At 41.3% G+C, this 25,081-nt stretch overlaps 1 protein-coding gene across 3 annotated transcripts in view; it reads right to left on the bottom strand.

The window, feature by feature from the left end:
- Window positions 1-5,049: 5,049 nt before the first annotated feature.
- Window positions 5,050-25,081, bottom strand: part of RALBP1 (ralA binding protein 1) — a 39,191-nt gene continuing 19,159 nt past the window's right edge. For all 3 annotated transcript variants that reach the window (XM_081096503.1, XM_081096504.1, XM_081096505.1), the window contains 6 exons: window positions 24,022-24,183; window positions 22,262-22,393; window positions 16,244-16,351; window positions 9,669-9,790; window positions 9,311-9,434; window positions 5,050-7,354 (listed from right to left, as the gene is read on the bottom strand). In XM_081096503.1, the coding sequence (XP_080952629.1) occupies window positions 7,088-7,354; window positions 9,311-9,434; window positions 9,669-9,790; window positions 16,244-16,351; window positions 22,262-22,393; window positions 24,022-24,183 (915 nt within the window). In that variant the 3' untranslated portion in view covers window positions 5,050-7,087. The remainder of the gene's footprint in view (window positions 7,355-9,310; window positions 9,435-9,668; window positions 9,791-16,243; window positions 16,352-22,261; window positions 22,394-24,021; window positions 24,184-25,081) is intronic.

Below are 25,081 nucleotides of genomic sequence, written 5' to 3'. Positions count from 1 at the left end.
CAACTAATCAATGTTTCTCACATCGATGCCCCCCCTCTCTCCCCTCCCTCTTTTCTTCCCTCCCTCCTCCCTCCCTTCCTCTCTCTAAACATGTCCTCAGGTGAGGATTAAAAAAAAAAAAAATTGCAACAGTAACATGTTTTTGTTGAAGGAATTTTCTGAATTCCATTAAGCCAATTTTTATTTTTAATCACCCAAGGATACTGATTTTAGAGGGAGGGAGGGAGAGGGAGAGAAACATTGATTACCTCCTGTATGCATTCCTACAAGGGATTGGACCCGCAACCTGGGTAAAGTGCCCCAATGACACTCCAACCAATTAAGCATCACTGGTCAGGGCCCATTAAGCCAGTTTAATTCCTGAATCCATTTTCTATAGAGAATTAATAAACTACTTTTAGTTTTATCCTACAGAAATTATTATCATTAGGAATTCTTTTCCTTGAAAACGTGACAAATATTCCATTCAGTTATTAGATTTTATCCTGTGACATTTTACAGTACTATTGTATTTATTTTTTAGGTCAAGTTTTGTTGATTTAAATTTGGCAAGATTTGTTATTTGTAGCTTTTACTTGGAAATTTTAGCTGATTTTACCATAAGACTCTTTCATACTGATTAGGTGTCTTTTTGTTGTTTTTTGATTGGGGTAAAGTTGGTTAATAACATTGTTTCAGGTGTATAACCTTATGACATCTGACTACTCGATTGTGTGCTCACCATCCCAAGTTAAGTCTCTTTCCATCACTATTTGATCCTGCTTATCCTCATCTTCCTCCCTCCACCCCTCTGCCATTCTGTTCAATCTGATATTTTTAATATCCCACATGAGTGAAATCATACAATTGTCCTTTTCTGACTTCTTTTCACTTAGCATGATACTCTGAAGATCCATCCATATTGGCCCAATTGGCAATATTTTACCTTTTTTATAGCTGAGTAGTATTCCATTGTATATATGGTACCACATCTTTATTCAATCATCTGTCGGACACAGGTTGTTTCCATGTTTTGGCTATTGTGAATATTGCTGCAATGAACATAGGTGTACATATATCTTTATAAATAAGTGTTTTCAATTTTTGTGGGTAGATAACCAGGAAGAGGGATTACTGGGTCATAAAGTAGTGTATGAATATGTATGTATGTGTATACAAATACACACACACACACACACACACACTCTCTTAAAAGATTTTTCAAATTGATTTTTAGAGAGGGAGAAACATCCATGTGAGAGTGAAACATTGCTTAGCTTCTTCCTGCACACCCCCTACCAGGGATCTAGCCCACAACCCGGACAATCCAGACAAGTGCCCTGACTAGGAATCAAATTGGCAAACTTTCAGTGCACTGGATGATGCCCAACCGAGTCACACTGCCAGGGCAGTAGCTTATATTTTCAATTTTTGAGGAAACTCCATACTGTTTTCTATAGTGACTGCACCAATTTACATTCCTACAAGCAGTGTATAAGGATTCCCTTTTCCTTACATCCTCTCCAGTACTCATTGTTGGTCTTATTGATAACAGCCCTTTTAACAAGTGTGAGGTAGTATCTCATAGTGATTTTTATTTGTATTTCTCTTTTAATGATAAGCTTCTTTTCATATCCTTATATCATTATAGGGAAATTGTCTAATTCAAATAAATCCTCTGCCCATTTTTTTTTTAAATATATTTTATTGAGTTTTTACAGAGAGGAAAGGAGAGAGAGAGCCAGAAACATCGATGAGAGAGAAACATCGACCAGCTGCCTCCTGCACACTCTCCACTGGGAATGTGCCCGCAACCAAGGTACATGCCCTTGACCGGAATCGAACCTGGGACCTTTCAGTCCACAGGCCGACGCTCTATCCACTGAGCCAAACCAGTTTCGGCCTCTGCCCATTTTTTAATTGGACACTCCAACCGAGCCATAGTTGGTTTTTTGTTGTTGAGTTCTTTACGTCTTTAGGATATTAACCCCATCCTAGAGGCCCAGTGCACAAAAATTTGTGCACGGGGGGGGGGGGGGGGGGCCTCAGCCCGGCACACCCCGGCGTGTGCCCTCTCGCAGTCTAGGACCTCTTGGGAGATAACGACCTGCTGGCTTAGGCCTGCTCCCGGGTGGCAGAGGGCAGGCCCAATCCCTAGGTGCAGCCCCTGGTTGGGCTCAGAGCAGGGCCGATTGGGGAGTTGGGGCGCCGCCCCCTGTCATGCACAGAGCAGGGCGGATTGGGAGGTTGCGATGCCACCCCTAGTCACACTCAGGGTAGGGCCAACTGGGGCATTGGGGCACCGCCCCGTCACACTCAAGGCAGGGTCGATGGGGAGGTTGTGGCGCCACCCCGTCACACACAGAGCAGGGCCAATCAGGGGGTTGGGGTGCTGCCCCCGTCACACACAGAGCAGGGCCAATCGGGGTTGGGGAGCTCCCCCCCATCACGCACAGAGCAGGGCCCATCAGGGGGTTGAGGAGCTCCCCCTTGTCACACACAGAGCAGGGCCCATCAGGGGGTTGAGGAGCTCCCCCCCGTCACAGAGTAGGGCCAATAGGGGAGTTGGCACACCGCCCCGTCACACACAGAGCAGGGCCGACCAGGGGGTTGGGGCGCCGCCACTGTCACTCAGGGCAGGGCCGATGGGGAGGTTATGGCTCTACCCCATCACACACAGAGCAGGGCCCTGGGGATGGGGGGAGTGATGGGGGCGCCGCCCTCTATCACCCACAGAGCAGGGCCGATCAGGGGGTTGGGGCGCCTTCACCTGTCACGAACAGAGCAGGGCCGATAGGGAGGTTGTGGCCCCGCCCCCTGTCACACAAAGAGCCACAGGGCAATCGGGGTTTGGGCGCTGCCCGCTGTCATGCTGATCCCGGTGCTGGGAGGCATATTACCCTTTTACTATATAGAATAGAGGCCTGGTGCATGGGTGGGTGCCGGCTGGTTTGCCCTGAAAGGTGTCCTGGATCAGGGTGGGGGTCCCCACTGGGGTGCCTGGCCAGCCTGGGTGAGGGGATGATGGCTGTTTGTAGCTGGTCACACACCCTTCAGGGTGGGGGTCCCCACTGGGGTGCCTGGCCAGTCTGGGTGAGGGGCTGAGGGCTGTTTTCAGGCTGGGACTGAAGCTCCCAACTGCTCCTTTTTTTCTTTTTTATTCTGGGCCAGCTTTAGCTCTGAGGCTCCAGCTCTTAGGCCTCCTGAAAGCAGGTATCTGGGTTGTTTCGGTTCTCGAAACTCTGTATCAACTCCAGCTCTGAGATCCCAGCCGGCTGAAAGCTGGTTTCTGGCGTTTTGTTTAGCGTCTGTATTTATTCAATGTTTCAAACTGCAGGCTCAGAGGCCTGCAGTGGCAGGCAGGGAACGTTGGTTTCCTCCGTCACTGAAGCAAGCAAGCCTCATGTTAGTTTCAAGCTGCCTGTCTGCCGGCCGCCATCTTGGCTGACAGTTAATTTGCATATTGCCCTGATTAGCCAATGGGAAGGGTAGCGGTCGTACGCCAATTACCATGTTTCTCTTTTATTAGTGTAATTGGAGGTATGTTAGTGTGATGTAGTCCTATTCATTTATTTTTGCTTTTACTTCCCTTGCCTTTGGAGTTCACAGAAACCCCTCGGGTTTAGTGCCTATGTTTTGTTCTGTGTGTTTTGTTTCAGGTCTTATGTTGAAGTCTTTAATCCATTTTGAATTAATTTTTATGCATAGTACTAGCATCTAATTTTCTTCTTTTGCATGTGGCTTTCTAGTTTCCCCAACACCATTTATTGAAGAAACTTTCCTTTTTCCAGTGTATGTTTTTGGCTCCTTATATAGTTGGCATATACTAGTATGTGTGGTTTAGGCTTCTGGGCAATTCTGTTCTTATTGGTGTCTTTTTCTGCCAAAACCATACTGTTTTTATTACTGTAGCTTCATAAAATAGTTTGAAGCCAGGGAGTATGATACCTCTAGCTTTGCTTTTTTTCTTCAATGTAGCTTTGGTTATTCAGAGCTATTTGAGATTCCATAGAAATTTGAAGATTTTTTTGTTCTATTTCTGTGAAAAATGCCATATTGATGGGATTGCATTAAATTTGTATATTGTTTTTTATGTAATAAGACCATTTCAACACCACCAACCTATGAACACAGAACATCTTTACATTTCCTTGTGTCTTCACTTTCTTTAAACATCATCTTGTAGTTTTCAGTATACAGGTAGGTCTCGCCTTCACTTCCCTTAAGTTTATTAGAGGTATGCTATCATTTTTTATGCAATTCTAAATTGGATTGTTTTCTTCATTTTTCTTTCTGATGTTTCATTGGTAGTATAGAACACAAAGAATTTTTGTACATTGATTTTGTATCCTATGACTTTGCTGTTTATTGTTTTTAACAGTCTTTGGTGGAGTCTTTAGGGTTTCCTATATGTAGAATCATGTAATCTGCAAATAGTGAATTTTCTTTCTTTCCAATTTGGATGGCTTTTCTTTCTTTTGCCTGATTGTTGTGGCTAACACAGTGTCTTGTTCCTCTGATCAGCTGTGTTCACTGTTAATGATACCAATAGCTGTTATTAATTGGATACAAAACATCTATTGGGCAGTGTCTTGAGAGGAATCGTGAGGAACTGCTTGCAGTTTTCTCATGGAAGGAGTCAGGCTGCCATGCAGCCTTGGGGAATGTCATGCTTCAGCCCCCATGGCTCTGTCATCAGGTATTTCAGTGTTAGTCTGAGAAAGTACAAATTTGGGCACAAAACATCTGAGGAAAGAAGTTGTGTAGGGAACATTTCCTAGGCAGACCTGAGGAAGAGCAGAAATGGAGGGGAAAGGCTTCTTACAGGGACTCAGTTGGCTTACTCCTCCATTTCCCAGAGGCCACAGCAACTGCCATTTAACTACGAATGATGCCAGCGTACGGGCTGGCCCCTCCCAGTAGGCCGGTGCCAGTCGACGAGAAAGTTCTTGGGCTCAGGCAGAATGAGAATCGGAACAGTGTGGTGTGGTGTGTGCATGTCACATTGTAGGGCTGCCACCTATCTTATGTGGTCATTCTGAGATCTTTCTGTGTTTTTTGTTTTGTTTTGGTCTTTAAATATCTACAGTAAAATATTGGTTAGGATGGTGCCTCACATTAATGTGCATTTCACTCACCTGGGAGCTGGGATGGCAGCACCAGCTGCTGAGCCCAAAGCCTAGGAACATCCAGCGGTAGCTTTCCTGCAGGTGCCAGGAAGCAGCGAGGGCCAGCCAGGTACAGGGTCACACACAGGATGTGTAGCTGCCTGCTCCAGCTGCCCCACTGTCCGTCTGGCTAACCATCTTTATTAGCTGCTGCTTCCATTTGCGACCAAGTAACTGGGTAAGGAACACAATGTGTGTGAGAACATTTTTTTCACTCTAGGACCTTAAATATCAAACCAACTCCTTGACAGCCATAACCTATTCAATTATTTCAAAGAAAAAATGTATACAAAAAAATGAAAAGCATTTTTTTTCTCAAATGGCTGTTGAATTTATTTGCTTGATCAATAATGGTCCTGGCAAAAATTAATCAACACTGAGACAACTGTAATGAAATACTAAATTTTAAAAATCCATGATACCTTGATAGAAATTAGAGTTTACACAAAAAGAAACCTCCAATATTGCCAGCAAATATAAAATGAATGTAATATGACCAACAGGACAGCAAGAAGGCTTTTATACATTTATATTTGACACCTGATCATATTTTCAGTCACCATAGTATCTTCTCTCCAGGTTTAAAAAAATATTATGCTGATTTCTATAACAAAGCTTTCTTTTCGTACAAAAATCAAATAATGGCCAACAAGTCACAACAGTGCAATAGGTAGAAGATAAAAAACTGCATCAAACAGGTGCTGAAAATAAATACTAACTAGGAGGAGGGGAGGATGAGCCTCCTGGGGGGTTGTTTCCATCACCTTGGCTGTGGGTCTTCACAGCCATGAGCTGACCTCCCTCTTGGGTGCCATTGATCTGGGCGGAACAAAGCATGACTGAACAAAGGTGCCTGAGAGACCCCTCAGGTCACCAGTGAAGTGGCAAAAGCAAGAAAACGGAGTCGGGGATCACAGCTATCATTAAAAGGAAAAGTTGTTTTTCTATTGCTCAGTCTTGTCAATTGGGAGTCCATCAGCAGTTCACTGAAACATATGGATAATTGAGAACTTTTGTTTAACAGCATATATATGGCTTATTCAGGCAAAGAGACATTTACATTCTAGCCCAAGCAAGCAATCAAAGTCATTCTGTTTGTAATGGAAGGTTAGTAACATAGATTTCTGGTTTGAGAAACAGATCCTTTGTGTGGATTCCTTAGGTCCAGGTGGCTACCTCAGACCAACCCAGTGAAGAGCATTTGCTCATCAATAGCAATGAGGACCTAGAGGAGTCAGGTGGCCTTCATTCACGCTGAGCCAGGCTGCTCCGGGGCTGGCAGGCCAGCTGCACAGGCAGCTCTGTCTGCCACCAGCCAGGCCATCCTGGTGACTCAGGTGCAAGGATTGTGTTTTAGGACGGTCGAAAGAGAGGGTGACAAGAGTGAGTAAAGGTAACCCCAGTAAGAGCCATTCTGGCCAGTCAGGAATTATGAGGCAGCTCCCCATGATATAATCTGCACCAAAAAGGTATAAAAGGCACAAGCAAGAGTGACTAGGTAAGCAGTGACCCTGGAGGGTGAGACGGGGGCGAGCCACAAGGCAGGAGCAGTATTTGCCTTGTTTGGTTCCTCCCCTTAAACGAGGGAGAGAGATCCGATTCTGCCGTAATAAAAAAGCAAAGATGGTTTTTGGTTTAAAAAGAAGCCACTCAAGGGTTAAAATAGTTACTTTAAGTTAACAAAGAAAACTAATCTTAAAATAAGCTATCTGGAAAACTCATCTGTCCCCTGTAAGCCTACAGCGCGTCCACTGTGTTCTCCTCCCATGACCTGAGCCTGACGCAGAGAAGTTCGTGTGTGTGTGTGCGTGTGTGTAAGAAGGAAGAGTCTCTGGGAAGAAAAGGTATCTTTACAGAATGTACAGCAGAGAGTTGTCCAGTCTGACTCTCGGGATTACAGTAAGATGCACAGGTCTGGAGATTCCATGACCTCAGGATACTCAGATGGGTGTCTCCTTCCTGTCTCTGCTCGGGGACGGCTTGGCCTGCTCCTTGCCTGCCTTTGGCTGCTCTTTAGTTGCTTTTGTCTCTGGGGCGCTGTCTCTAGGTGGTTGGACAGCACCCCCACGCCTCTCAGGCTCCTCTTCCTCCGGTGCCTGTGGCTCAGACTTGGCTCGTTGCAGCTGGAGCAGGCGGAGCTGCACGCGCAATTCGATGATGGCCTCTCGCTCTTCATGGATTGCTTGATTCAAATGATTGTTCTTTATCTTGAGGAATGACAGAAAAGAACCATTCTCTCAAAATGACAATGATTCACAAGCAGAGAACAGTTAGCAAAAGTATCCTATCTAATAAAAAACAAAAAGGGTAATTGACTGTACCTTCACTACACGTCCCATTGGCTAATCAGGGCGATATGCAAATTAACCAACAAAGATGGCGGTTAATTTGCATACGTAGGCTCCAAGTGGTGGAGCGAAGCCAAACGGCCCTGAAGCCGGCCGAGCAGCGAGGCCTCCCGGCCCTGGGATCAGTGGAGCAGTGAAGCCGGATGGCTGGGGGGGTTCTGGCCAGAGCCCGGCCAGAGCGAAGGGCCTGGGTCCCGGGTGCCAGAGGAAAACTGGTGCCAGCAGCCAAGGGAAGGGAAGGCCTATTGCACGAATCTCTTCGTGCAACGGGCCTCTAGTCCTACCTAAGAATCTATTTTTGTTTTAGTAAATTCAGTTGTGAAGTGAAAGACATGACCATGAATATGCAACTGAGGCCCATAAAAATTCAAGATATAAACTCTATTCCAAAACACAAGAGTATCTTAACACATTTCGTACCGCTCAGGAGTTTGCTCGTGTTTCGCGCGCCATCTGTTAAGGACCGCTCACGAGTGTTCTCGTTTTTCACGCCCATGGAAAAAGGAGCGAATCTAGATACTTACGTAAATTTTGTTTGGTCCCTCTTCATAGAGGAAAATATTTTACACAGTACCATACGTTAAAAAAGTACTAGGAACTTTAATTGTTTAATTGTATTTGTAAATAAAAATGTTATAATTATTGAAAAACAACACCTAAAGTGCATTATGATGATTTAAATAACGTGCAGTTTGCCCAAAAACGTGCAGTCCCTGGCGTATGTCTTAGAAATTTCTATGCGGTATGTAATGTGTTAAGACAAATGTACTAATAGAAAACAATTATTTAAATAAGGTTTCTAGTGTTTAAAAAGGCAGACCTGGTTGTCTGCTGGATGAAAGATATTAACTATCTTGTTCAAACCATGAGAGTATCGTCTTTGTATCCCAAGTACTATAATCCTAGAATATATTTTCCTACATAGGATTTTTAATATAATCTGTAAAATGTTAAGAAAACAAAATAAGGTGCCAACATGAAATCTTTCTAAAGAATGGAAGCTACCTGGTGGCCTAGATCTCAACCACTGCTCTACTTTTCCCACCACACCCCTGGCTATATAGCGAGTGTCTTGACCTTGAGCCTCGCTGGGCAGCCTCTATGAACTCTGTCCACAGGTTCTGTGGAGAGGACTTTTGTGGGTGGTGGATTTGTATGGAATTCATCTAATTTTCTATGAGGTAGGTAAGTTCTGTTTTCCCCAGGAGCTGAATGCACCTAAATGAGGGAAACAAAGCTGTTTCACTTTCTCATATTTCCTTTCTAAGAAGAGAATGGCCTCTTTGAACCTTTAGATTAAACATCTAGAGACAATGTTTTATTTGGGTTAAGAAGGGAAATTCTGATCAGGATCATTTACTTTTGTTTTATAGCACAGTTGTCTCCCAGTTTTTTAGTGCCAAGTTCACTCTCTCCGGCTGCTTTACAGGTTAAGGTCTAAGAGAAAACTGTCCCAGAGGGAGATTCAGGAGGTTTTTCCTTCTTGCATTAGCATTTCTTTTTCTGTTCTCCTTCTCTGTGAACACACACCAGACCATTCAAAGCTGCTCAAACTGGCACTGTCAGGTGAGGCTTAACCCAAGTGGGAGAGAGGTCTGTGTGGTACTCTACAGTCAGGAAGAGTCACCACCTCAGGGACCAGGCCACACCTGTGCCATCTGCTTGGCCAGCAGTCAACGTTCACCTAAACTCATCTCTACTCAGCCTCCCCAGTTGGTTACCAAGGAGAAGAAAAATTCTAAGGGGAAATACATAGTTGCTACAACTTTCTAGAAGTTAGTGTGATTTTTGGTTATTTTCCCAAAAAAAACTCACTTCTAGCTCTTCATTCTGTCTCTGTAAATCTTCCAAAATGATCTGAAGCTCCTCTTCATCTTCACTCTCGCTCTCACTCTCAGAGGAGTACTCCTCCGTCTCACTCCGGCCGTGCTGCTGACGACTAAAGGGCGAGAGATCCAGGAAAGTATGCTTGTCTGTTACCTCCCTTCTTTTAGATTTACCAGGTTTTCACAAGTCTACTTGATATAACACCATTTTTAACATTTAATAAGAAACTTAGGGTGATTAATTTTGCATGCTTAATTCTTTTATATAAAGTCTGAGAGCTGAAATCATTATGCTTATATTTAAATAAACATCTGGGAAGTTTCAAAATCCTTTGCCTCTCCTTTACCTCTGAATTTCGGCAATCTCAGCTCTAAGGCGCTCGATCTCTTCTTTCTCTGAGGCAATCTGTCGGCGGAGAAACTGCTCCATGGCTAGAAGCTCCTCCTGTTCAGTCAGGATCTCATTCTCCTAAAATAATGATCAGGGTGAACATCTTTGAGAGTAGGAGTGTAAGATATGTCACTCTTTTGGGGTCTCCTATGTTGTCTTGAATTCTTTAGCCTCATACACATACACACTAGTAATGGAAAAGCTTGCTGTACTGCACAACCAAAAAATATCCTGGTTCTTTAGTGCCAAGAAAAGGCTCCTTTGAGAAAAGGTAAACTAAGTTACTTAGTTTACTAAGGAGGAATGACTATCTTTTTCTCAACACATAAAATGCCACTCAGGAGTCCATGTTCTCGTTTTGCAAAGCTCCTGTGGGGCTTGCACACTGGGCACAAGGCCAGAGTTCAAGTGTTTGCCTCCCAGTCCTCTCAATGCCTCTCCACTTCTCAAAAAAGGGAGAGTATTTGGGGCCCAGGTGGCCAGCCTCCAACAGTGTCACTGAGAAAAGAAGAACCAGAGGTACAGCTGCTGTCAGCATCACCTACAGCAGATCCTGTGCAGGAAAGATGTTTACAGAAGAAATCTCACCGCAAGCCACCATCCTCCTTAAACCACGCCCCCAGAGCTAACAGTCAAACAGTAAATATTCTGCTTTAACAGAATATGGATTTCTAAGACTGATCGATTCAGCCCTGGATGGTTTGGCTCAGTGGCTAGGCAGGAGTGCGCAAACTTTTTGACTCGAGGGCCACAATGGGTTCTTAAACTGGACCGGAGGGCCGGAACAAAAGCATGGATGGAGTGTTTGTGTGAACTAATATAAATTCAAAGTAAACATCATTACATAAAAGGGTACAGTCTTTTTTTTTTTTTTTAGTTTTATTCATTTCAAACGGGCCCGCGGGCCATAGTTTGCCCATGACTGGGCTAGAGCGTCAGCCTGCGGACTTAAGGGTCCCAGTTTCGAGTCCAGTCAAGGGCACATGCCTGGGTTACTGGCTCTGTCCCCAGTAGGGGGCGTGCAGGAGGCAGCCGATCAATGATTCTCATCATTGATGTTTCTATCTCTCCCCACTCCCTTTCTGAAATCAATAAAAATATATTTAAAAAATAAATAAAACTGACCAATTCACCAAAGGGCGAAAATCCCTATCTGCCCAAGATCTAGCCTCTCAACATAAAGAACACAGACAAAACTTAGGAGGTAACAGATAGAAGGCTATAGAAATGAGGGCTAAGAGGCAGAGGTCTAAAGCATTTTTTTTAACCTAAATAGCTCGTTTATTTAAAAAGATTCTTTGGAGGGGTCCTAGGTAAGGGAAGTAATGCCTCCTCTTCATCCTCAGCCCTGGCAGGGGTTACGGACAGTTTTGCTCACACACACACACACACACACCACACACCACACACACTGGGTGCACCCAAGGGTGGCCTTTCATGGAGGCCAGAGATGTGATCCTTGGAGTTCAGAGTGCCCACTCTAGCGCCTGCCAAGGGTTCTCGGGCACCGTGAGGTGAGGGTACAGAGATAGCCCCAGTCTAGTTGCAGCCTGGGTCTCCACGAAGCAGGGAAGGCAGCCCCCAGCCCCAGAGCTTATCTGGCAGGACCTCTCTCAGTGCTGCGAATGCCTGAGGGCAGGATCCCCCCATCCTGTTACAGAATTTGTTCCCAAACTAATAGGTATCAACAGGATAAGTACCTATGATCAAACTTAAAGACACTGGTCAAGTTCTAAAGTGAACCACTCAAGGTCCCCAAAATGCATGAGGAATCTCTTGGAGGTGTAATATGCAATATTCCCCACATGTTTCTAAACAGACATGTTTATTTTCCAGGAAATATCAGATGGAAAAATTCTGAAATCAAAGTATAACCTGGGACTTCAGGGAAGAAGAGTTATGTGTTAGGCAGAACAAAGTATTTTTCAGAAGTGACAGGAAAGAACTAAAACTTCACAGGCTTCAGTATCCCACATACGTGAGTTTTGGAGGAACAGGCTATTGTCAGAGCCCAGACCTCATTCCTTATTACTAGTGAACTGGGAGTTTCTAGAACAGATTAAGGCTGCCTTGAGAGACTCATCTTCAGCTCTATTCCTGGAATAGGCACTCAAGGGCTATTTGGTCAAGTCAACGAATGAAAAATAAAACAATTTATCAACAATTGACTTTCACTGCAAAGAATAAAATCAGAATATCTAAAAAGTGCTATCAGCAACAACTGTCTGTAATGGTACATTTCAAGGATCCCAAACTTTGTGATATCAGGAGGAATATATTTTAAATAGTTATTAAAGTCCAATATTATTAATATGAAACAAGTACCACTAATCTGTAAATCAGGAGAAGTACTTATAATTCGACCTATGTAGATGAAATGAGATTAAGTAAAGCATCTAGAACAGTGTCCAATAATCATTCAGTAGAAGATAGTTTTCTATAGTTGAACATTTAAACACCATAGGGGGTGGGCAAAAATAGGCTGCAGTTGTTCATATGGGAAATACAGTAATTAGTAAATAATAACAATAGTACAAGAATAAACTGTCATATATTCACAACTACACACCTACTTTTGCTGCACCCTGAATAAAGATAGGGCAAACAGCAGACAAGAGTCTAAAACCTCAAAATAAAGTTTGGTTAAAAGACTACACCTTTGGCCCAGTTGATGTGACTCAGTGGTTGAGCATCCACCTAAAACAAACAAACCAGGGGGTTATGGTTCAATTCCTGGGTCAGGGCATACTAGTATGCCCGGGTTGTAGGCTTGATCCCCAGTAGGGGGCATGCAGGAGGCAGCTGATCAATGATTCTCATCATTGATGTTTCTATCTCTAGCTCCCCTCCCGTCTGAAATCAATAATACATTAAATTAAAAAACAAAACTTACACCTTTGTAAATGAGCTTCTCAAATTATACAATAACCAATACAACTCCTGAATAACCAATGAGTCAGAGAAGAAATCAAAATAATATCTTGAGACAAATTAAAATGGAAACATAACATACTAAAACTTATCAGATGAATAAAATTATAAATGATACCAGAGAAACACAAAGGGTTATAAGAGACTATTATGGACATTTATACACAAACAAATTGGAGAAACTAGAAGAAATGGGTAAGTTCTTGAAACAAAGTCTACCAAGACTGAATCATGAAGAAACAGAAAATCTGAACAGACCAATAATGAATGAGATTAAATCAGTAATAAAAAATCTCCCAACAAACAAAAAAGACCCAGAAGACAGGGCTTCACAGGTGAATTCTACCAAGCATTTAAAGAAGTACTGTCAATCCTTCTCAAACTCTTCCAGAAAACTGAAGAGGAGGCAACATCCTAAATTTATTTTACAAGGTCAACATTACCTTCATAACAAGAGCCAGGCGAGGACACTAAGAAAAAAAAAATTACAGGCCAATATCCCTGCAAAAATTCTCAACAACATACTAACACCACATTAAAAAGATCAGATGGAATAATCAAGTGGAATTTATTTCTGGGATACAAGGATGGCTCAACATAATTAAATGTGATGCTCCACATTACAGAATAAAGAATAAAAATCATATCCTCTCAATAGATGCAATAAAACAGTTGACAAAATTCAACTGGAAGTCCTAGCCAAAATGATTAGATAAGAAAAAAAAGGTAACCAAATTTGATAAAAATAAAAGCAGATGGTCATGATCTTATATGTAGAAAACCCTAAAGCCTGGCTGGTGTGGCACAGATGGTTGAGGGTCATCCCATGCACCAGAAGGTTGCAGGTTCAATTCACAGGGCATATGCCTGGCTTGTAGGCTCAATCACAGTAGGGGGCATGCAGGAGGGACCCGATCAATGATTCTCATCGATGTTTCTAACTCTCTCCCTCTCCCTTCCTCTCTCTGAAATCAATACATTTTTTTTAAGAAAGTTTATAAAAAAGAAAACCCTTAAAGACTCCACCAAATAATTGTTAGAGCTAATAAATAAAGAATAAAGCTGCAGGATTCAGAATCACTAACAACAAACCATCTGAAAAATACATTAAGAAAACAATTCCATTTACAATATTATCAAAAGATACTTGGAATAAATTTATATAACAAGGTGAAATACCTAGACACTGAAAACTATTAAACATTGATAAAAGAATTTGAAGATACAAATGGGAAAAATGTTCCATGTTCATGGATCAGAAGAAATATTTTTTAAAAATATATTTTTATTAATTTCAGAGAGGAAGGGAGAGGGAGAAACATCGATGAAAGAGAATCATTGATTGGCTGCCTCCTGCACACCCCCTACTGGGGATCAAGCCCGCAACCCAGGCATGTGCCCTTGACTGGAATCGAACCTGGGACCCTTCAGTCTGTTGGCCGACACTGGATCTTCTGAGCCAAACCAGCTAGGGCAGAAGAAATAATATTGTTGAAATGCCCATACTACCCAAAGCAATCTACAGATTCAATGAATCTCTATCAAAGTTCCAATGGTGTTTTCCACAGAAATAGAAAAATTCTAAAATTCATACAGAACCACAAAAAGCCAAAGCAATTTTAAACAAAATGAATAAAGTTAGAGGCATCACACTACCTGATTTCAAAATATACTACATAGTTATAATAATCAAAGCATTATGACATTGGCATATAACCAGACATCTAGACTAATGGAGCAGAATAGAGAGCCCAGGAATAAATCCACACATTTATGATCAATTAATTTTTGACTAAGGTGCCAGGAACACCCAATGGGGAAAGAACAATCTTTTCAAGAAATTATATTGGTAATCTGGTTTTCCTCATGCAAAAGAATGAAATCAGACCCTTATCTCCATATAAAAAGAAAATCAAATCAATATGGATTAAAGATTTCAATCTAAGACCTGAAACCATAAAACTATTGAAAGAAAACACAGGAAAGAGTTCCTTGACATTGGTGTGGACAATTAATTTTTTTAAATAGGACCCCAAAAACACAGGCAACAAACAAAAATAGATGGAATTGCATCAAATAAAAGGTTTCTGCATAGCAAAGCTTTTTTTCCCAACAGAGTAAAGAGACAACCTATAAATAGAATATATTTGAAAACCATACATATGATAAGGGTTTTATATCCAAAATACATAAGGAACTCAAACAACTCAATAGAAAGAAAACAACCCAATTAAAAAGTGGGCAAAGGACCTAACATCTCAAAAGATATACAAATGGCCAACAGATTTATGAAAACATGTTCAATGCCACGCATCATCAGGGAAATGCAAATCAAAACCACAATGAGATATCACCTTACACAGATTATGACGCAGAAAAAAGGAACCCCTGTACACTGTCGGTGGGAATGTAAACTGGTACAGCCATTATGAAAAACAGGAGGTTCCTCAAAAAAATAAAAATAGAACAGTCATACTCCAGTAATCCCATTTATAAATATACATCCAAAGGAAATGAAAACAAGATACTGAAGAGATATATGCACACCCATATTCACTGCAGCATTATTCATAAGATCAAACTACAAAAAACCCCAATCAGCAACACATAAATGGATTAAGAAGTGGTGTGTACACACACATCCACAGAGGAATATTATTCAGCCACGACAAAGAAGGAAATCCTGCCATTTATGACAACATGAATGAACCTAAAGGACATGCTAAGTAAAATAAGCCAGACAGAGAAAGACAACTATTATATGATCTCACTTATACTAGTAAGTGGAATCTAAAAAAAAAAGTCAAAACTCAAAGAAATATAGAGTAGAAAGGTTCTGAGGGGTGGGGGAAATAGGGCGATGGTCAAAGGATACAAAGTTGCAGTTATATAGGATGAGTAAGTCTAGAGACCTCATGTGCAGATATGATAACTACAGTTAACTAGAGGCCGGTGCACAAATTTGTGCACCAGTTGGGTCCCTCAGCCTGGCCTGCGGGATCAGACTGAAACCGGCTCTCCAACATCTCCCAAGGGGTCCCAGATTGTGAGAGGGTGCAGGCCAGGCCAAGGGACACCACCGGTGCATGATCAGGGCAGGGAATGACACAGTAGGTTGGCCAGCCAGGGAGGGACTCTAGGGCATGTCTGGCCCATCTTGCTCAGTCCCAATCGGCTGGACCAGCAGCAAGCTAACCTACCAGTCGGAGCATCTGCCCCGTGGTGGTCAGTGCACATCATAGTGATTGTTTGACTGGTCGACTGTCTGCTCCCTGGTGGTCAGTGCACATCATAGCGAGCGGCCTTAGCATATTACACTTTGATTGGTTGAACAGAAAACTGGACGCTTAGCATTTTTAGTCTTTTATTATATAGGGTAATACTGTGTTGAGTATTAAAAATGTACTAAGAGTAAATTTCAGGTACTCTTCATCACTAAAGAAAAAGTTAACAATAGGAGGCAATAATATTAATTAACCTGACTGTAATAACCATCTCACTGTGTCTATGACCTCATCATTTTGTATACATTAAATATATGCAATTTTAATTTTCTTTTAAAAGGAAGCTTGCAGAACAGAGAAAAAGAGTTTAACTTACCTGGGCAAGGAGAATATTTATAACTTCTTCATTTTCATTCATTTCTTCTTTGGAAACATCCTCTTTTGAAAGACTGGCTATCTCTTGTGCAATCTTGGTTTCACACTCCTGTCAAGTAAGACAAATGAAAAAAAAAACAAAACTGGTCAGCCTATATGTAACACATATTCAACAAATCACACCATTACCATTATAGACGTTTCCTTCTCATTTCCTAGAATTGAAAAAAATAACATTAACAGTCAGAGGAACCATCTGGATAAATGGACATTTGTTAACAGGAAATGTTAATTGAAAAATAACATGTGGATCTTAACCTGTGGCTACAGTGTGAAAATGTGCAATTCTGGTTAATGTGCTCACCATTTCCAGAACCCTTTCACACAAATTGTCTTCTGTGGTACTTTTTTTGGTGGGGGATTTTAAGCATACAATTCAATTAGTTTTAACAAATGTATACAGCCAAGGAACCACCACCACAATCATAATATAGAACCATTCTATCACCACACAAAATACCCTTGGGTTCTTCTACCATCTGTTGTCCCTGGCAACCACTGATCTGCTTCCCACTGCTATAGTTTTGCTCTTTCTTGAGTTTCATATAAATTGAATCAATCAGTAGTCTGTTTTATCTGGCTTCTTTCACTTGGCATAATGTTTTTAACAATTCTATTTTGTTGTTTGTATCAGGAGTTTGCTGAATAATATGATGTGAATGTACCCCAATTTGTTTATCCATTCACCAGCTGATGGACATCTGGGTCCTTCCTAGTTTTGACCGATTATAACTAGAACTGTCATGAACATTTTGTAAAAGCTCTGTGTGGGTACATGCTTTCTTAAATAACCAGAAGTGAGATTGCTGGGTTATATGACAATCATACATTTAACTCTAAGAAATTGCCAAACTGTTTTCCAAAATTACTGTACTATTTTTGTACTATCAAGAGCAATATGAGTATCAGTTGCTCCACATTCTTGTTCAACACTTGGTTTTTTTAATTTTAGCCATTCTGGTTGTTGTGTAGTGTTATGTCATTGTGGTTTTAATTTGTATTTCCTTAATAACCAATGATGTTGAACATCTTTGCACATGCTTATTTGCCATCTGTGTATCATCTTTGGTAAACTGCCTATTCAAATTTTTGCCTATTTAAAATTGAATTGTTAATGTAATAAATATACCACTCTGGTGAGGGATACTGATAATGGCAGAGGCTACACATGTGTGTTGGGAGGGAATATATGCAAACTCTCTGTACCTTCCTCACATTTTGCTGTGAACCTGAAACTACTCTAGAAAAATAAAATCTTAAAAAAAAAAAAATGAACTGTTTTGTCTTCCTATTTAGTTGTAAGAGGGTTTTTTAAAATAGATTTTTGTTCAAGTCCTCTATCAGATATGTGTTTTTTGCAAACATTTTGACACAGCTTCTGGCTTGTATATTCACTTTCTTAACAGTGTCTTTAGAAGTTTTAAAATTTTGGTGAAATGTAATTTATCAAATTTTTCTTTTAGAGTCCTATTTAACAAATCACTACCTAAGCAAGTCAGTAGATCTGTGTTTTCTTTAGATCTTAGTGCAGTGGTTCTCAACTTTCTGGCCCTTTAAATATAGTTCCTCATGTTGTGACCCAACCATAAAATTATTTTCGTTGCTACTTCATAACTGTAATGTTGTTACTGTTATGAACCGCAATGTAAATATCTGATATGCAGGATGGTCTTAGGCGACCCCTGTGAAAGGGTCGTTCAACTGCCAAAGGGGTTGCGACCCACAGGTTGAGAACCGCTGTCTTAGTGTATGATTCATCTATACCAGTGATGGTGAACCTTTTGTGCTCAACGTGTCAGCATTTTGAAAAACCCTAACTTAACTCTGGTACCGTGTCACATATAGAAATTTTTTGATATTTGCAACCATAGTAAAATAAAAGATTTATATATTTTTTTTAAATATATTTTTTTGATTTTTTACAGAGAGGAAGGGAGAGAGACAGAGAGCTAGAAACATCGATGAGAGAGAAACATCGATCAGCTGCCTCCTGCACATCTCCCACCGGGGATATGCCCGCAACCCAGGCACATGCCCTTGACCGGAATCGAACCTGGGACCCCTCAGTCCGCAGGCCGACGCTCTATCCACTGAGCCAAACTGGTTTCGGCAAGATTTATATTTTTGATATTTATTTTATATATTTAAATGCCATTTAACAAAGAAAGCTCAACCAAAAAAATGAGTTCACATGTCACCTGACACACGTGTCATAGGTTCGCCATCACTGATCTATACTAATAAAAGGGTAATATGCTAATTAGACCAGACATTCTTCCAGACAAAGCCACAGCAGCTGCGAGGGCCGAGGGCCAGCAGTGCAGGAGGCAGCAGCGCACTGTGGCCCCTTTCACAGAGGTCGCGGGAGAGCCTGGTGCTGCATGAGAGGGTGGGGCCGCACGAGAGGGTGGGGACACAGCTAATTTCTCAGAGTTGGCACGGGAGAGTCCTCTGCGCAGGCTGGACCAGCGTCACGGCCCCTTCTGCAGAGGCAGTGGGAGAGGGGGCTGCGTGATCCTGGTTCCAGTGCTTCCCCTTCCGCAGAGGCAGCCGCAGAGGCAGCCACAGAGGCGCGGCTCGGGCTGGTCCCAGTGCCACGCCTCTGCAGAGGCTAGGCAGGGTGTGACCTGCTGTGCTTCAACCTCCCACAGCCCCTCCTCCAGCTGGCCTGGTACAGGTTGCCCCCCACCCACCAGTGGGCAGGGGGGCGGGGCCAAGGCTAAGAAGCAAGGATCGAGGGCCAGCAGTGGCAGCAGCAGCAGGGTGATGGGGGCTGTGCCTTCCCCTGATCACCCAGTGGCTTTCCACAGAGGGAGCCTCCGGGCCTAAGTTGTCAATAGGTCATCCTCTGAGGCTCCTGGACTGTGAGGAGGGCAGGCCTGGCTGAGGGACCCCCTCCCCCTCACTCCCGTGCACAAATTTTCCTGCACCAGGCCTCTAGTTTTTAATGAAAGGTTCTTCTTTTGCATATAAAGATCCAATTGTTTCAGCACCATTTGTTGAAGAGAAAATTTTTCTCCCACTGAATTGTCATCTTTGTTGAAAATTAATTGTTCTTATATGTGTGGGTCTATTTATGACATTCTATTCTATATGTCTATCCTTGATTACTGGAGCTTCATAGTAAGTCTTAAAATCAGGTAGTGCAAGTCCTCTAATGTTTTTGTTTAGGCTACTCTAGGTCTTTTGTATTTCCATATACATTTTAGAAGAACTTGTTAATTTCTACAAAACCACCTGTTTAGATTTTTATTGAATCCACAGATCAATTTGAGAAAACCTAACATTTTAACAATATTAAGATATACGGCTCTATGTTATTTAGATCTTTTTTCTATTTAGGTTCAATATCTAATTGTCCACTGCTAATATACAGAAATACAATAGGCTGTTGTATATCTGATCTTATATCCTACAACTTTTGCTAAATTCACTTGTTAGTTTTTGGGGGGTCTTATTGATTGATTTTTGAGAGGAAGGGTGAGGAGAGAGAAACACTGATTTGTTGTTCCACTTACTTATGCATTCTTTGGTTGAATCTTGTATATGCCCCGACCAGGGACTGAACCCACAATCTTGGTGTATTGGGATGACACTCTAAAACTCACTGAGCTACTAGGCCAGGGCCTCACTTATTAGTTTTTTATAGATTCCTTAGGATTTTATAGATAGGTGATCATGTCATATACGTAGACTTAGTTCTCTCCAATCTGTATCCTTTTTTATTTTTTCTTGCTCGGTTGCACTGGCCTGAACAAGCCTCAAGTATGATGTTGAGTACAAGTGGTCAGAGCAGAAATCCTTGCCTTATACACTCAATTTTAGGAGAAAGCATTTAGAGTTTTACTATTAAGCACATTAGTCATGGAATTTTTCACAGATGCACCTTTTATCAGGTTAAGAAAGTTGTTTGCTGAGAGGGTTTTTTGTTTTTTTTTTACCATGAGTAAGTGTTGGATTTTGTCAAATGGTTTTCTGTTCTGTTGATGTGATTTTGTGGTTTTTCTTATTTTCAATCCATTAATATAATGAACTAGAGGCTCAGTGCATGAAAATTCATGCACTCAGAGGGGTCCCTTAGCCGAGCCTGTGCCCTCTCATAGCCCAGGAGCCCTTAGGGGATGTCCACCTGCCAGCTTAGGCCAGCTCCCCTGGGGGATCAGCCTAAGCTGGCAGTCAGACATCCCTCTGGCAGCCTGGGAGCCCTGTGCTCGCAGCTGTCAGCCCAACTTGTGGCTCAGCAGAGCTCCCCGTGGGAGCGCACTGACCAACAGGGGGCAGCTCCTGTGTTGAGCGTCTGCCCCAGGTGGTCAGTGTATGTCATAGCGACCGGCCGTTACCAGATCGGTCTGTTAGGGTCAATTTTCATATTACCCTTTTATTATATAGGATTATTTACTTTTATCTTTAAGTCATTTATTCCTTAAAGTTGAAAAACACTTAATAGAATCTTTGAGTATTTTGTGTATTAATGAGCAGGCATGGTAAGTTAGCATCAAGAAAAACTGATAATGGTAATCCATTCCTTTCTATTATTGACTCTGGTTTAAATCATGATTCCTTTATCCAAGAAATATGCAGAAGCAAGAGAAATAAAAGCCAAACCTACATTAGTTCTATTCTAAGTCAGAGGCCCTTCATTTAAAGACATGGACAATGCTACCTGGTTAACAACTGCAACCATGAGGATTGGCTGGTCATTTAAAACCTGATTCCAGGTTAAATCATGGGGGGAATAACAACAATAAAAATAGGCATAGGAAGCAAAATAAAAATAAGATAATCTGGTAAACAGGAGAAAAGAAGGAAGAGAAATACACAGAGGGCTTCGGCTAGTCCTGGGGTTCATGTGTAAAAATATTCATGAATGTTTCTCTTTTTCAATCACAGTTTACTTTCAATACTATTTCATATTAGTTCCAGGTGTACAGCATATTGTTACACGATTATATAATTTACAAAGTGATCCCCCGATAATTCAAGTATCCACTTGGCAGCATACACAGTCATTACAATATTACTGATTATATTCCCTATGCTGTACTTTACATCCCCATGACTCCTATGTAACTGCCAATGTGTACTTCTTAATTCCTTCACCTTTTTCACCCAGTCCCCAGCCTCCTCCCTTCTGGCAACCATCAGTTTGTTCTCTACATCTATGAGTCTGTTTCTGTTTTGTTTGTTCATTTATTTTGTTCTTTAGATTCCACATGTGATATTGGGTTTCTTTTCTGACAAAGCTATCCTCCACATAAATGTAAATCTCTAGCCTCAAGACAATAAAAGTCCTTGGGTTGTCTTTTGGCACAACCACAATGGCAACCCACCAGCAATCATGCTCTCCCAGTCTGATAAATGCTAATGTTCCTTGGTAGTGTTATTTGGATCCTTCCATTGAATTGGCATGTGGGTTGTAAGATGGTCCAGAAATTTCGACTCAGCCTTGGTGTGGCTAGGAAACTCAGTCCCAGAGCCAAGCAACATACACTAAACTACGGGGGGGATCCAAAGTCTGACTCACGTACCCACACTTATCAGGAGTCACATGCCACTCTTCCTATTCCTAGGTAAAGAAAATACCTCCTGATCTTTAGTACCTCCATGTGTTTCCAAATATCTGACTCAAATTCCCCAGTGAAAAGTATCACTCTCCAACTGCTTCTCATGCTTAGGAAGCTCCTTTTATAGGTACAACCAACCAGGAAAGGACAAAACATCTTTTAGTAAAATAATTTGTTCAAATGAAACATTTCTCTGATGCCAAGCTGAAGAATCAGCAATTTAAAACTGGGAACTTCTAAACAAATAAATTTCCCATCAGGACCTTCGCTTCAAGAAATGTGTATAGATTGTATTTTTTTAAAAAATAACTTAAAAGAGTATATGAAAGATCCTAGCACATTCTTTTTATATTTTATTATAAACATAATGTACCAAAAATAATAAATGTACTCACTTGTCTTTTAGCTTCTCTGAGTTTTCTTTTGAGGGCTGTCAAAATTCTTTGTACTTCCCATAATCTTTCTTCTTTAGATAAATCCTTTATCCCACCCTGCAGATCTCGATGTAAACAATTCAAAAGAAACTCCTAGAAAATAAATCACACACTTCTGATCATTCACATCCTATCACCTTAAAATAAAACCATGCAATTTCTAAAGATGTAGAATCAACTGTTTTTTCTTTTCTCTCTTTTTTAAAGTCTCACCTGAGGGGATGTTTACTGATTTGAGAGAGGGGAAGGGAGAAAGAGAGAAACATCAATGTAAGAGAGAAACATTGATCGGTTGCCTCCTGTGGGCGCCCTGACAGGGGGGGGAGGTCCAACCTACAACCTAGCTGTATGCCCTGACTGAAGATTGAACCTGCAACCTTTTTGGTGTACAGGACGATGCTACTGGGCCAGGGCTCCACTATTTTTTTAATCATTAAAGGAATGAAGTATCAGCACAAATTTTTTAAGGATATGACTAAAAAATCATTCTTCTTTGTTTTGCCAAGGCATTGGGTTCTCATTATTTACATTAGTTCGATAGTAGTTTATTTACATTCCTTCCCCCAACACATTATCAACTACTAAAAAATGAGGGAGCTCAGAGCCGATGGAACGAAAGAAGCAAGGATTTGATAATGTGTATGCAAATAAAAGATGTAATAATAATAAAATGTAAGTTTCTTATTTGGTCCTGAGTTTCTTAGCTTGCCAAGCAAACACATATAACCAAATGGCGCTGTTTTCTTCTATCAAAGTAGCAAGTGGGAAAGCACAGGATATGGGGTCAAGTCCTGGTTCTATAGCTTAGTAACCATGTGACACAGAGTAAGTTATTTATAACTAGAGGCCCAATGCACAAAATTCGTGTACAGGGTGTGGGGAGAGGTCCCTCAGCCCGGCCTGCACCCTCTCCAATCTGGGACCCCTCAGGAGATGCCCAACTGCCGTTTTAGGCTAACTGCCTCTGCCTGCCAGCCTGATCGCCCCTAACTTGCCTCCCTGCTGGCCTGATCACCCCTAACCGCCTCTGCCTCAGCCCCCTCCCTAAGCTGCAGTCTGGCCTCCCTCTGCAGGAGACGACCTGGAGGATCAGGGGAAGGCACCGCCCCCATTACCCCACTGCTGCTGCCATTGCCAACCTGAGCCTGGGCCCTTCACGGCCGCGCCTCAGCCCTCACAGCCGCTGCAGCTTTGTCCAAAAGGACGTTTGGAAGGTTATCCGGAAGACATCTGCCCTAATTAGCATATTACCCTTTTATTAGTATAGCTGTCAGTATTCTTATATTTAATATATGGTCAATAAAAGCAATCTTATCTAGATAAGCTAACATTTTTAGACTGCTTAAGACATTCCCAGAACCATGCTGAGCGTCTTTAATGCATTATTTCATTTATTGTAATCTTCACATCAAATTATGAGAGGCTCCATTTTAAAATGAGATAACTGAAGCTTAAAAAGGTTAAGCGATTTGCCTAAAATCCATCAGTTAATTAGAAGCAGAGCAAGAATTTAAAGCCAGGTTTTTTATTTCAAAACCTGTGCTCTCTCCATGATACTGACTTATCTCCATAACATGTGCCTAACATAGCTCCAGACATACTTTAAAAAGTACTCTATGAACAACAGTTCATCTTCTTCATCATTATCATCATCAGCCTCCAAAACTGTCAGAGCAAAGGTAGGTTCTTTCAGGGCTACCGCACAGGCTGAGCTCACACACCTGTCTTCTGATCTCCTCCTTGATGCTCTCCTGGGTCTCTGGCAGTGTGGGCATAGTGGCCATGTTAGACCAGCGAAGAGGTTTTGTCACTTGCTTTAGCATCACATTTCCAAAGAGCTCTTGCACATGTGTGAAAAACACATACAGGACACGATTGCTAATCTAAGGGGGAAAAAAGGGGAAAAAAGGATTTGCAAGAAAACTATTAACATTGTTTTGTTTCATTTAATTTGTATTTATTGCATGTGCATCCTTTAATCCTGGACACGAGAATGAAAATTCTCCTCGATAGTGACTAGACATGCTTTGCTAATTAGCAGACAATTTAAAGAAGAGAATGGAAAAAATATGACTTAAGTCTGTACGTAATCACCATAAGGAACTGGAAAGAAAAGGATACAGAAGCTGATAACCAATTTATTTCTTCTTAGCACTATAATATTAACTGATTTTTAAAAAATCTTACCTTCTTTCTTATAAGTTATTTTGAGACCTTTTAACACAAACATCTGGATCTATTGAAGAATATGAAGGAAGTAAGAGCACTTGCAGTTGTAAAGCTGGACTGAGTCTGAGACCTCCAGAAACAATATCATCTGGGCACATTTGCATGGCCTGTTTTTAAATATGATGTTTCATATGCTAGATCAGGACATGAGGTTGGCTGAAAAGCTAGTAAGAAATTACTTTCTACCTAAAACTTACTCCTACAGCACACTTGAATCTTCTATGATACTATCATCCTTATTATAGTAATATTAAATAACAATGTAATATTTACCAAATTCTGAAATTCTAAGGATAACATTGAAATTTGAGAAACATTTTGCTTCCAAAGTATAATCAATGAGCAATAAAAGAATCTTTAATAAAAGGAAATACACACTTATACAGTGTATTTAGACAATGACTAATAATAATACAGTATATTGTCCCAAAAGGCTTAAAATAAAAAATATAAACATTATCTTATTTTTTGTCATTTGTATTTGACCTGAGTAAAATATCAATAAATCTAATTAAAGGAAAACACATCCTCTATGCCAGCACCAAGTGAGCA

This window comes from Myotis nattereri (genome assembly GCF_964212035.1).
Source record: "Myotis nattereri genome assembly, chromosome: 8".
NCBI lineage: Eukaryota > Metazoa > Chordata > Mammalia > Chiroptera > Vespertilionidae > Myotis > Myotis nattereri.
Note: the sequence above shows the minus strand (reverse complement) of the source record. Positions and strands in the feature narration are given on the sequence as shown.